Raw genomic sequence first — 14973 nt, 5'->3', positions numbered from 1 at the left:
ATTATAATAATAATAATGATAATAATTAATATATAATAATAATATTATATATAAAAAATTAATAAAAATTATATATAAAAATATTAAATTACGAATATATATAACAAGTAAAGAAAATATGTAATATACATTTAATAAAAAAACTAGTTATATCATAAATGTGACAACAAAATAATAATAATAATAATAATAATAATAATAATAATAATAATAATAATAATAATAGAAAATGCATTTATTTTTAAATTAATTATGATGAAGAATAGAATATTATAAATTATAATTTTTTAACTTTTTATCACATACTTTTTAGTTATTTATAAATTAATTTCTTATATTATTGTCTACTACATTCAGGTCTATTAATATTTATATTTTATTAAAAATTAATGAAATTTTCAACTTCATTTAATTGTATAATTAACATATATCTATTCACAAAAATGTAATATATAATATAATAATTCTTAAATTGATAAATATTTTTATTATTGAATTAATTAAAAATATTATTCAAATGAGTATTTTAAATTAAATAACTACATTTAATATTTATTTATTGGCCTCCCTAATTTAAATAAAATATAATTTAATCAGAATAAATTTATAATTTTTAATAACTTTTATTGTAAAATTTTAATCAATTTAATTAATTGGATAAATCTCACTCACTTTTTGAATTTTAATCTAAACTATCACAATTAAAAAATTTAAATTAAAACATAAATTTGCACAATAGTTTAGATTTTAATGCACTTGTATTTTATTTATATAAGCAACAGGTGCTTAAAAACTCTCTCTCTCTCTCTCTCTATATATATATATATATTAAATAATTTATAAAATAATAATTAATTAAATTAATTATTTATTAATACTCAAAATAAAATTATATTAACAAAATTTTATAAAACAATTATAAATTATAAAATATAAAAAATATATATTAAATTATATTATTATAATAAAATAATAAATAAATCATCTAACACGGATAAAACAATTAATTTAAAGGAAAAAAGCATTTTATTTTTTAAAAAAATGAAAGTTGTTGTTGTTGTTCTTTTTTCGCGACCAAACGCGTATAGCCCTTTTTTTTTTTTTTTTTTCTTCGGTGAGCGTTCCATGATAAGCAGAAGTGTGGGAATGGATATGGATTCCACACAAGCAATCAATCAAGCAAAGACGATAGAGAATTTGGGAGATTAATAGCTTTTGTCCCTGTCAAACCATCTATTATTTTTATTGTGAGAAGAAAAACAAGAAGATAGAAAAAAAACAGAAATTAATAAAAGAACTTGCATATCAAACATGTTGAGGAAATTGGCGAGGAAAGCAATTTCAGCCTCCATACAATTGAATTCATATCCATGGAAAGCAAACCCAATTCATTTTCTCCAGCAGAGAAGACACTTCTGCATGGCAGTCCTTCCCAATGGCATCGACAGAAACTCCGAGGCCTTTACTGGTAACTCCAATGCCATGGATGGCCTGATATCTGATCTCCAATCCCACATAAATAAGGTATGTAATATTTGTATTAAACAATTATATGTGTGTGCATATGTGTTTATCTGGGCGAAACTTGAAATGGGTTGTTTTTTATTTAAGGTTTTGGCTGGAGGAGGAGATTTAGCTGTGAAAAGGAACAGAAGTAGGAACAAGCTTTTGCCCAGAGAAAGAATTGATAGGCTAATTGACCCTGGATCTTCGTTCCTCGAGCTCTCACAGGTTTTAGGATTTCTTTTCTTTTCTTTTAGCCTCTTTTTGGACGCTGAGAATGGAAACATGGAAAGAAAGGCTTAAGAATTTTGGTTTATATATATGCAGCTTTTGAGATTTGGAAGAAGGTATACAGTTTTTTAACTTGGGCTTGATGCATCGATATTTTCAGTTTGAGGAAGCTATAAGACTGTAAATAACACTTATGTTGTTATTTAGACTGTGATTGTGCACTAAGTGCTTCTTGGAATCATTTAGCTTATGGGCTCTTGAGGGCCACTGATATCTCAACCTGAAAAAGCTAGAAAAATGCCTTGCTGGCACCAATCTTTGCTAGGACTAAGGTTCTCTTTTTGGTGTACTGATATATGGTTATTTACTTGGCTTTCTGTAACAAATTACGGACAAAAAAACATATTAGTTTTTCTTCTTGGCATTTGTTTATTTTTGAGTTAATATATATATATATATATATATATATATATATATATATATATATATATATATATATATATATTAGAATTTTGTGATAATGGTCAATTTACCAAATGTTGTGAATCAAGAAGGTGGATGCAGAATTTCAGCTGTACCTTCTGTAACTACAGACTACGTAATTGCATCTTTTCAAAGGTATTATGCAATGAATAAGGATGAACTAGTGACTATAGTCTTGTTTTTCTAGCAGCAGAGGCTATTATTATTTATGGTTTTCATTTTGAGTGCTCTCTGATCAGTGGATCTTGTCTCTTGTTTTTGCAAGACCTCAGCACTGTGCTTGTTAAATATTGTAATTCTTCAGTATTCTAGGTATTAGATCAAACAAACATAACCATATTGTTCAACCACTAGCAACACAAGTGCACATGCATACTTGATTTTGCACCTGTAGCCTTCTGGTGAAGTTTATGTGGCTGTAACTAGTATGAATAATGATGCAGACGTTTCCTTTTTTAGTGAGAAGATCTACTTGTACATCCTTCAACATATTTTGATGATGCCTCTGCTTCTTATTGTATATTTAATGTATTAAGCTTGCAGGCCATGAATTATATGAAGATGCCTTACCATCAGCAGGAATAATAACTGGAATTGGTCCAGTTCATGGTCGCCTTTGTATGTTTGTTGCAAATGACCCTACAGTTAAGGGGGGAACTTATTATCCAATCACAGTGAAGAAACATCTCAGGGCACAAGAAATTGCTCTCCATTGCAAATTACCATGTATATATCTTGTCGACAGTGGAGGCGCTTTTCTTCCAAAGCAGGCTGAGGTCTTTCCTGACAGGGACAATTTCGGTAGAATTTTCTACAATCAAGCCATAATGTCTGCTGAAGGCATTCCTCAAATTGCACTGGTATTGGGTTCCTGCACTGCTGGTGGTGCGTATATTCCTGCAATGGCTGATGAAAGTGTAATGGTCAAAGGAAATGCAACCATATTTCTAGCTGGGCCACCACTTGTGAAGGTCAGTTCCAAACTGCTAGTGTTTCAAATTACTTGATGCTGTAGTTACTAATATGTTCTATTTATATTTTGTATTGGCTATGAAGGATAACATGGCATATGTGGATATATTTTTTTTGCATGCCTGTAAATAACTACAAAATGAGAAAAAAAAATGGAACAAAGAGTACGAATACTCCCTCCCAAATATAAGCGATTGAAGAGGGAGTAGAGAAGCTTCTTGATCTATGTTTTATGTGTATGGGAATTAACAAACAGATTCAAATTCTTAAAAATTTGAAATTACATCTAAAGGAGAAGTTGTGGTAGGCTGCTACAGGAGAGGAAGTCTCTGCTGAGGATTTGGGGGGTGCTGCTCTTCATTGCAAGACGTCTGGAGTTTCAGACTATTTTGCTCAAGGTATGCATGGTCCTGTGGTTACTATACTTACTCTTATGTGCTACTTGTGATTTTTTTTCTAGTGTTCCATGCTAAGATAAACTTTAGTTTATGCTAGTATGATATATTAGTTATAGAATGTTATCTGATGAGTTAAGTTAAAGATGAGGAAATGTAATATTATGGTTCTTTCAGTTTCTCTCTCCAAGGAAAATGATGAAAATCTATTCTTTTTGCTTAATTTACCACATACTTGAATATCTTCTTGTAGATGAATTGCATGGACTTGCTATTGGAAGGAGCATCATCAAGAACTTGCACATGGCTGGAAAACTACGGATGATGAATGGATTGCATAATCTTAATCTTGATTATAAAGAACCATTATATGATGTAAAGGAGCTTCGTTCTATTGCGCCAGCTGACCTTAAGCAGGCCTTTGATATCCGCTCTGTTATTGCTCGAATTGTTGATGGTAGTGAATTTGATGAGTTCAAGAAACTGTATGGAACTGTGAGGACAATTTAATCACTTGAATTACTAATCTTATGAATTGTCCTTGTGAAATCTGTTAAATGATGTGATTCTGTTGCATGTTGAACAGACTCTTGTAACAGGGTTTGCTAGAATTTATGGGCAACCTGTTGGCATTCTTGCAAACAATGGGATATTGTTTAATGAATCTGCTCTAAAGGGGGCCCATTTTATTGAACTATGTACTCAACGTAACATTCCTTTGGTTTTCCTTCAGAACATTACTGGATTCATGGTACGTTGTTCGGTCTTGCTTTCAAGATATTTCTGATTTTGTTGTATATAATCTTATGAGAATGAAGATACTGAACTAATTAATAAAGTAGAACTATTATGTTTGTTGCTTTTAAAAATTCGAACACATACTTTAGCATGGGTGATTTTAAAAAAAGAATTGACTGAGCCACATAATTTCAAAAATTATACAATGAAACGGATGTATGTACAATGGTTTCATTATAACCATTGATTGTTATGGGTCTCATGTAGGTCCCACCATGATAATGGTTATGATGAAACTGTTGTATATATATTGATTTCACCAAATAAAAATTCCATAATATGAGGTTACTGAAGGCATGACATGGAATTCAATATGAAAGGAAAGTATTGAAGGAAGGAAATGAGAGTGAATGGATTCAAAAAAAAAAAAAAAAGATTGAAACTTAAGATCTTAAACTGTACATGTTTCTCACATCGCTTCATTTTTTTTTCTAATTAAAATGAACAAAATGGGAAACCCAAGCATTTAACTCAAATCCAGTAAAAAAATATCTGCTTTGCTTGTTCTACGCTGATATCCTATTGCATGGATATGCCTAAAGTAGTCAAATGAGGTTTTCACAGTTTTGACATTTTTCCCTTTTACGAAAACACGAGTGACCTTTAATATAATCCAGGCCAGAAAGTTTATATGAATTCTCTTCTAGAATGAAAAATGGTATGTAGGATGAAAGACAAATTATTGCTAGCTTTGTTTTATGAATTTATGCAAATATATACAAAACTGTATGTCGTTTCATTGTCTTGTATATTATAATGTTTAAGATATTACATGATGCTTTTATTTTAATTTAATCTTTGTGTTATGTGTTTAGAGCTTTATCCAATGATTTTTTTTTCACATATCCACAATTCAAGGATAATTATAGATAATTGACGAGTTTATCCATCACTATCCTAACATGGGATGATACCATTGGTATAATCTATGAATGACATGGTAGAGTCTACCTAAGAATTTCTCTTAAAAGTAGTAGTTGTGTGATATTTTATTTGTTTTTACTCCTTTATATTGGTTAAATTGTGGGGCAGTTTCTTCTCTTGTGTTGTTTTGATTGTGGAGTAGTTTCCTTTGTGGGTGATAGTTACCAAATTAGTTTTTGTGTTCAAACAATGTATTATTAATTTATGGTTATGAATGGAAAGAAGCAAGTATTTTCACAAGGTTGAGTCCTTGAAACTCAGAGATCTTAGAGTTCTTCAATGCTCTCTAATTCCCTAAAATCCAAAATAGGTAACAAAGGAGAACTAAGAAAAATAATTCCCAGCAAGCTGATCCTCTCTTTGATTTTCTGTTAGATTGCCCTGTAACCAGATTAGTTTCTTGGGACCGTAACAATGTTGCTTTTGGTTCAACCATGATTTTGCTTCTGTTTCACTGGGAAAAACACAACCTTTTAAGATATTAAACTGGTTTAAATTGACTAGCATGGAAAAATGACTCCATTTTCATTTGGCAGGTTGGTTCAAGGTCTGAGGCAAATGGTATAGCAAAATCTGGTGCAAAAATGGTGATGGCTGTTTCTTGTGCAAAGGTTGGTTTATTCCTCTTATTTCGTTTCATACCATTTTATCTTCACTCCTGTGTAAATTCCATGATGTTTCAGTAAGAAAATCACTAAACTAGTGAGGACACAGATCTTTTTTATGATTATTACATGCTGTGATTCACTGAGAAAAATGATTTTATCGTTTCTGATTATTGGTTGTACAGGTCCCCAAGGTAACTATCATTGTTGGTGGAAGCTTTGGTGCTGGAAATTATGCAATGTGTGGTCGTGCATATAGTCCTGATTTCTTGTTTCTTTGGCCAAATGCTAGAATATCTGTGATGGGTGGTGCTCAGGTAGTTTCTGAACTTCTTTTTACATAAACACGTTAACAGTTTTTTATGTCAGCTTTAAATGAACAATTACATCTAGAAATGAAACATTTGAGTTATTATGAGGATCTCACGTGCATTATTTGTCTGACTAATTTTGGCTGTGCCTTTTTTTTTTACCTTCTAGTTTTTTTATGTGCTGGCCTGGATGGAAACATCCCAAGTTCGAGTTTTGGGGGATGTCAAGTGTGACCCAGAGGCTGATATTCCACTATCGGCCTCTTGGGGTTTCCAGGCTACTTCAAGGGGCAAAGGGTTGATTAGTTCGGCCAGCTGAGATACACCTCCCAACTTTGGCCGTGCTTTCTAGGCCCTTTAATTTGGCTGTCCTCTCTTGAATTTCTACACTTTGGATCAGATGCCTATGTCAACATGGATACAGATTCAGTGTATCAGACATCAGTACATTTTAGGGGATGCACCTAACTGACAAGTCCAACAATTGATAATAACATTTGTTTATCATGAACACAGCAACTGGTTCATTAGTAAAGCAAAAGTTTGAAAATTATTCCAACTTTATTTGGCTTGCTGTATTTTTCCTTAATTCCTTCACATGTTTTTTATTCTTCTCTCAGCAATTGTTAAACTTTTCCTTTGCTTTTCTGAATTTGCATGATAATTTCTAAATAGATTCTAATTTCTTGGGTCTGGAATCTATCACTTTCTCTTTGAGTTCTGATTTGCTTATTTTGCTTGGCAATTTTCAGGCTGCTGGTGTACTGTCTCAAATAGAAAAGGCAAACAAGAAAAAGCAAGGAATTCAGGTGACTTCACTTTCTTAAACATTTTCAAGTCCTTGTACAAATATTGGTGATACTTAATTGTTTAAGGGTACGTCTTTGTGCATTACAGTGGACAAAGGAAGAAGAGGATAGATTCAAGACAAAGGTTGTGGATGCGTACGAGAGAGAAGGAAATTCTTATTACTCCACAGCAAGGCTCTGGGATGATGGAATCATTGATCCTGCTGACACAAGGAAAATCATAGGTCTTTGCATCTCTGCTTCCATGAACCGTCCTTTAGAAGACACCAAATTTGGTGTCTTTAGAATGTAAAATAAAATGCAACTTCAGGACTAAATTGCATAACAAAAACGTAATTTATTTTAGTTGAATAAGAGCATCAGTAGCCAAATACTTTCTTCTCATTACTGCAAATGTGTTGTTGAATTGTTGGGTTGCTATTATAAACATCCTGCGAAGAATCCAGCGAGTTGTCTGGCAAGGTTTACAGTGCCAAAGTAATGCTTTCTTTAGTCTCAATCTCAGGCTTAAAAAAAAATAAAAAATAAAAAAAAATAAAAAAAAAAAATAAATAAAAAATTTCTAAGACCTTATTAAGAAAGGGGTGGAGTTTGTTCAAAATAAGATTATTTTATTTTATTTTATTTTAAAAATCAATATTTTATATTTTATATTTATGCGAAGTGATTTATTTTTTAAATAATTATTTCACAAAATATATATGATTATAAATTTTTTTTATAAAATTAAATATTATTTTAAATGAATAACAATAATAGAATTATTGATATTTAATAATAAAATATAAATAACATAAGCAATGAGTTTTAAGTCTTAATTAATAAAATCAACAGGTCTGTGAAGTTTAGAGTTTTAAATTTAAATAAAAGCTAATTATACTAAAAAAATATTAATAATGCTATTCATTATCAATTTAAAATATTACTTATTATATTAATTTTATAAAAAATTTCAAAAGTTAATTTTTAATATTAATATAAAATATAAAATATTTTTATGTAATAACTATTTTATTAAAAAAATATTTTTTATAATATTTTATGAAATTTGCAATTTTTTATAAAATAAAATAATTATAAAAATCTAGTAGAAGTTTTTAAAAGGTATAAAATTTTAAAATATTATATTTATTTAGAAGAAATATTTTTTTAAAGAAGAAAAGATTTTTTTTAATTTCAAAAACTTTACAATTTCTTTTTTTTTTTTTTTAGTTTAAATTGATGAATTGAAAATGTTTTAATATTTCGCACTTCATTAAATAGAATGAAAATTGCATCCACACTTTAAAATTCTGAATTTAGATACCTCTGGTGCAATATTTTGAATTCATTTTTTTTAATTAATATATATATATATATATATATATATATATATATATATATATATATATATATATATTTTAATGAATAAAAAATTTAATATTTTTGAATTTAAAAAGTTGAAATTTTAAAAATTGAAATGGAAAATATTTTTTAATTTGAGTGAATTTTTAGTTATTTAGAATGTGAAATTAATTATTCATCATTTAAACTAATGAATTTTTTTTATTTTTTAAATAAAAAATAGAACTAAATTGACCTAAAATGGATAGTTATGTATTAATTCAGCTGCGACTTTCAATTTCAACCTAATTGAATTTTGGTACAAGTTCAGTGTTCTCTATATTTGCTTAATTGAAGATGAGATTAGCAACAAGCGCTCGTGGCCTAATGGATAAGGCATCTGACTTCTAATCAGAGGATTGTGGGTTCGAGTCCCACCGAGCGTGACATTCGATAATTTAGCCTTTCTAATATGACAGAAAATAACGTTAAAGTAATAATTTAATCAATTATATTTTATTTTAATAATTTATATTAAAATTTGAATTGATTGCTTTAATTATGATTGATTAATAGTGAATTTTAAAAAATGATTATTTTCTTAATAAAATTTTATTTTAAAGATTCAGAAGATGATTAAATTGTGATTCTTTTAACATATTTTATATATTAAGATTTCATTAATTTTGTAAAAAATAATTTATATATAAAAAATATTTTTCAATGAAAAATATTTTTTTATAAAAATATTTTCTGTTATTTAGTTTCAATGTTAAATCAATTATATGTGTTTATGACATAAATGTGTAATAATTTGAATTTTTTAAATATTAATTTTATGAATTTTGATGTTATTTTATTATTATTGTAATTTAAAGATTTTATTTAAAAATTATCATTATTATGCTAAATTAAATGTTGGTGTTGTTGAAATTGAATTATTTATATTAACTAAAGATTATTTATCTATCTATACTATATATAAATGTGAGAGGGGGGAGGGGGGAGGTGTTTTGGGAGAGGGAAACATTAGCTTTGCCAAAAAAGATTCATTTTTTAAATTAATTATAACTATATTTTTATTTTTACATTAAATTTAATGTTTGTATAAATTTAAAATTCTTAATCCTACTTATATTTAACTTCAATTAAATATAATAACATAGTGTAGAGATCTAATGCCCTTATATATATATACACACACATATAGTGATGCTTCCATTCTTCTTGATTCCACTCCAAGTCACAAAGTAGAGAAAGAAAGCGTGAGAAACAAAGGGATAGGATGCTTTGAGGTGATAGATGCAGCAAACCAAGATAAAGGTTTTTTGCCCCAACACAATTTTATGTGCAGATATCTTTGCATTTGCAGCTTGTGACAGTGTTCACCTCACTGGTGGCATTTACTATGATTATCTTGTGTAGGCTATTTTGGTTGATCATGGTACTAGAATTGCATGTGTCTCTTATGTTCTGGACCATTTTCCATACAAGATTTCAAAAGCTATTTTTATTTGTGTTACATTGGTGTCTGACGGTTAGAGGCCTTTTGATGTATTTGCTGAAGAGGTACATTATACTGGCTTAGTTCATAGAGAAATATATTATCTGGTAATTAAACTTGTGATATAATTACCATCTAAATTTAGTCAATTACTTTACAAATAGTTTAGTAAGATTATATCCAGTTTTTAAAATGTATTTGCATTGATATTTTCAAGAGATTTTTGTGGTAACTTTTCCTTTATGAATTTAGTGCAGTTGGGGCTTGTGGCTACGGTGCACCAAGTTTCAATAGTGGACAAGTTGCAGTTGGTATTTATACTATTTAAAAAGTGGAGTTGGTTGTGCTGCCTGTTTTCAAGTTTGATGAATTTTATTAATTCTTTTTTTGATTAATTTCTACATTTATTAATTCTACATTTTGATTAATAACGAGTGACAAGTACAAATAACATATAATGCACAATCTAAAAAGTTTAGTTTTATTAAATATGTATATGATGATTTAGTTGTTGAATAAATAATAATTAGAATTATGCAATTTGAATGGCTTATTATATTAGTTGAGATATTTTGGTACTTAACTATATAAAAAAGATGAATTCAAAGGCAAGATTAGAAAGCGTAGAGTAAAACCACAACAGTGAGAACAATTGTTAATGTATAGAACCCAGAAGTGCAGAAATCAGAGCAGGTCGTAGTTGGGGCAGTGCCAAGGGCCAAAACACAGGGCTTAGAGTTACAGGATCAAGATCAAACTCTGTTTGTTCCTTATTCCAAGGTGGAGTAGGTGGCAAAGGGACACGATCCCTTTTGCCTATGGCTAGTATCAAGGTATTAGGTAGGGAATGCAACCAGATCAAGCAAAAGCTAGAGGATGTGTAATGCTGACCTAAACTGTTCTATCAGGTCATGCAGTGGAACTAATAGGTAGTAAGTTGATTAAAGGTCAACATGATGGTTTAAATAAGCATTATGATAAAAAAGAATGATGGGTAATGGTATAGAGGCTTTAGGTTAGACTGTAAAGATGGTGAAACAATAGTCAGGGGCTATTATAAGAAATCAGGTTAATGTCCTCAGTGTGACTGATAGAGTCACTTGTGCAAAAGCATCAATGACAAAATGATAGTAAGGGACAAAACAGTAAGATACAGGTATTGATGGTGCTCATAAGTTACTGGAAAGGACAAGGATTAGAGTAACGACCATAGGTATGATTGGAATAGTTATGGAAGAATCTATTACTGAGAAGTATGTACCTTCTAAAATACAGTATAATACAAGAGCACCAAACAAATGATGATAAGTATGGAAGATAAATGGAGTATATGCAGAGACTAGAATTTTGTAAGATGATATGTTAGGTATGATAATGATATAATAGAGGATTGGTGCAATTGATATCTTATTGAAAGAGCACAATAGTAATAAATAGATGATGAAATTTGAAGAAGAAGTATAAGTGATATGGGTAGATTGAGGTTGAAGTTTAGAAAGCTGTGGGCAAATATCAAGAAGAATGAAGCATTAAATATCTTGTTTGAGATTGTGGCAACTACCGTGTTAATTCATGTGAAATTTATAGGTTCAAAAGGCCCTAACAAACCATAATGAGTAATTTCTTACAAAGGGTATTAAGGGATGATAATGTTATGATGGTTGGGATGGGGAAGGAGGCACATGAAGAACCTTCCATGGTGAATTGCAAGTGTTGCATAATATGAATAGCAGGTTAGTATTATAGTATTATATAATATAAAGTATGTGCTAGTAGAAGCTAATCGCTGAATTAGAATTCCAAAAATGATGGAACTAGTAATCAAGTTAGGGATTAAAAAGTGAAGGGTTAAGTTGATGATAATGGGATGAATATCTTCAAAAGAATAGACCCAAGGGCGAAAAGGGGCAAAGTTAAATAAAGGCAAGATGGACAACTAAGCATAGCTGGTAATATAAGCACAAAAATTGAGACAAAGATTAAAAAGGAAGTATAGTAGGTTCAAAAAGGTATTACCAATAGCATAAACAATAAAGGGGAGTAAATAAGACCCAAGGGACAAGAGAAAGGCTTGAGAAGAGTTAGTTACAAGGATGAAACAAGAAGGAATGAGTAAGAAAAGCGTACACTAAGGAATATTTAGGACAAGTTATGGTGAGATGACAGGTTAAATGAGCAATGAAACCTTGATCTAGGTGCTAATGTGTCAAGAAGTATGTTAAATAGTAAGAAGTTTCAGGTTGAAGTCAAGAAACTCTCATTCTAAATAAGGGTAGGAAAGGATAAAGTCGTGCTAACTTGGTTGCTTTGTAATACATAGACTTTTGTCATGTTAGAGAAGAGACCCAGTCTACTTTCCAATGTTAATAGATAGTGTAGGGATGTTTAGCACTTAGATGGAGCTCTAAATAGTTGGTTACCTAAGATAGATAGGAGTTGGCATGAAGTAGGCTAGAAGTTTGAGATATTATGGAATTAAAAGGGTATAGGTACATTAAGCCTAAAGAAAGTCCTGCTAGGAATTCCATGGTCCATAGGGCAAGTAATAGTCTCAAATGAGGCGCCCATGACAAGATAATCCAGGAGAGCATCTCATGGGACACTACATGTCTAAGAAGGTAAATCATGTCTTTGGGGAGCAGAGTTTGATGAGACAAAGGAATGAAGATAGGAGTCACAAGGAATCACATCACTACACAGTAAAAGAGGAATATGTACTAAGTTGACATCAAAATAAGGTTTGAGGAATAAGTACTCGCATTTGTTCCACTTATATATTTTTCGATATCCCCTGTTTGGTTAAAATTCAATGACAAATTTTTTAAGGAGAAAAGATTGTAATAACCTCAATATTTTTCAAAAATACAAATTTTATGAATTTTGATATTATTTTTGTAACATTCTCACTTTAGCTAATCCGTACGTTTTACTATTCCGATTACCAATGTCAGTCCGGGCAGCTAGAATATTTAGAATCATAATTAGACTAGAGTGAGCAGTTATAAATAAACCAAATAATGATAAGAAAAATTAAGGAAAATTTTTAGAAATGAAATGCACTAAGGTTAAATGAGCCATAGTCCCAGTGATGAGTGACCCTAATGGAAAGTGATGGTGAAGGCTGTTAGCAACCCTAGACCTGGGAAAAACTCCATGAAATAATTTTTGGGATTTCAAGGAAGGATTATTGGGGTTTCAATGATAATAAAATGCTAAGAAAATACAAGGAAAGTTTAATCAATCGGTAGACACAATTTTAGCTCGTTAAGCCAAACAGAGGGCATTTTGGTCATTTCGTCTTCAGAGATGATTTTTGACCAACTTGTCCAATTAAGTACATAAATTATATGACATAAAATATGAATTAATGTTGATGAAAAATTAATTTGAAGTGAGTAGAAATGAAAGAAAAAAGAAAAAAGAATAAAATGCTTAATTATGACATCATAATGATGTCATTTAAAACCCTCCCACCAATCACCATTTAGCAAGTCTTCTTAAAACAAATAAAAGAGATAAGAATTAAGAAAAAAAAATCAGAATTGTCTTTCTTCTTCAGCTGGCCGAACCAGCTCCATGGTGTTCCACTATTGCCATCTCAACAAAGCTTCAATTCCCACCTTAAATCACCATAAAACCCTACCTTGTCTTCACTAAGTTTGATCTTTATACCTTTTGTAAACTTGAGGCAGCAAAAAGGAAAGGAAACAAAGAGGTTGTGCATGTATGAGAAACTCTTCAACTAAGGTTAGTGCCCAATTTATTCTCTCTCTCATTCAATTCATGTTTAAGGACATGATATAAGCTGAAATTATAAGTTTAATGCATGAATTGAACTTTGAGAATTTGGGGACTTGAGCAAAATTAGGGTTTTGCTCATGTTTTCATGAATGAAAGTCCTAATGGTCAATTAGTGACCATTTGGCTGTGTTTTATGAGGAATTGAAGTGAATTGTGGCTTTGGATTTGAGGTTGGGTATTATGCCTCATAGGACCTGCAGGGCTGGATGTGAGTCCAGCAGATTTTGGCAGCTATAACTTGAGTTGTGTAGGTTTAATTGGTGCAAGACCAATTGGACATGAAACTATACACATAATGGCACAACTTTGGTGAAGAAACCCTGCTCGGAAAACTAACCCAAATTGACCTAAAAACTACCCTAATCTGGGTGACCAATCTGCTATCCCTGGAAAATGATCAAATAAACAGTATTTGTTCAAATAGTTATAACTCAGTGCAGAAATTCCAATTGACCTGAAATTTATATCAATGAAAAGCTTAGACAATTTAGAACAACTTTCATGAATAACACCAAATCAAATTCTGACCATAACCCATCTGAATTGCTAACCAAAATCAGGGTATCAAAACTGCTAGAACCATTTCTGCCCAGAAATTTTGGATAGATACCAATCCGGCCAGCCTTAAAGAAATTAGCATAACTTGAGCTAGAAAACTCCAAATGGAGTGATTCAAAAAGGAAATATTAAAAAGACACATAAAGACACAACTTTGATTAAGAACATTTGGCAAAATTCTCATTGTAGAATTGCCTAAAGGAACAGTGAACTCTAGCACCCAAAACTAAAATTTTTAATTTATTTCCTATTAGTTTTAAGTATTGATTGGCAACCAATGCCAATTCTTTTGTGAACCAAAATGTGGTAATTTCATGTGATTAGAACTCATTTAACTATTATGTATAAGAAAGTCAATATTTTGACTCGAATAGTAAAATGAAAAGTAACCTTACATGTTAAACACAAATATTCAATTAAGAGCTTTGTAATATGTCCTAGTAGACCTAGTAAGATTGGTTTGGATAGGTTGGCATGCCAATAGGGTTCTGATAGCAGTATTGCATATGGCATCATGCCATTCTGTGATTTATGGCTTATGAGGCCATTTCGTGATTTTATGGCTTTTAGCCATTGTGACACTATTATGATACTTGGCCTCATGCCTAGTATTTATTACAGCTTATTAGCTATTCTGTTGCACACTTGGAGACACAATGTGACCGATGGTGTGACGGCCCGAGGTACTTGGTACCCAGTGCCAGTTTACCCATTTATCCAGTCCAGTCGACTAGTATAGGTTACTTGGGCAATCAA

The 14973-nt window shown here is 30.6% G+C and overlaps 1 protein-coding gene and 1 non-coding gene across 2 annotated transcripts; both read left to right on the top strand.

The window, feature by feature from the left end:
* Positions 1–1130: 1130 nt before the first annotated feature.
* On the top strand, positions 1131–7418 carry LOC131182333 (methylcrotonoyl-CoA carboxylase beta chain, mitochondrial-like). The gene is made up of 10 exons (XM_058151509.1): positions 1131–1524; positions 1612–1731; positions 2754–3188; positions 3497–3587; positions 3838–4079; positions 4171–4335; positions 5843–5917; positions 6097–6228; positions 6975–7031; positions 7120–7418. Exons 1-10 carry the CDS (start codon positions 1312–1314, stop codon positions 7321–7323), a joined length of 1734 nt encoding a protein of 577 aa, XP_058007492.1. The 5' UTR covers positions 1131–1311; the 3' UTR covers positions 7324–7418.
* A 1309-nt stretch (positions 7419–8727) lies between these two features.
* On the top strand, positions 8728–8800 carry TRNAR-UCU (transfer RNA arginine (anticodon UCU)). The gene has a single exon. It is a non-coding gene; the product is annotated as a tRNA-Arg (tRNA).
* Positions 8801–14973: the final 6173 nt, after the last annotated feature.

This window comes from Hevea brasiliensis, chromosome 8, assembly GCF_030052815.1.
Source record: "Hevea brasiliensis isolate MT/VB/25A 57/8 chromosome 8, ASM3005281v1, whole genome shotgun sequence".
Lineage (NCBI taxonomy): Eukaryota > Viridiplantae > Streptophyta > Magnoliopsida > Malpighiales > Euphorbiaceae > Hevea > Hevea brasiliensis.
Note: the sequence above shows the minus strand (reverse complement) of the source record. Positions and strands in the feature narration are given on the sequence as shown.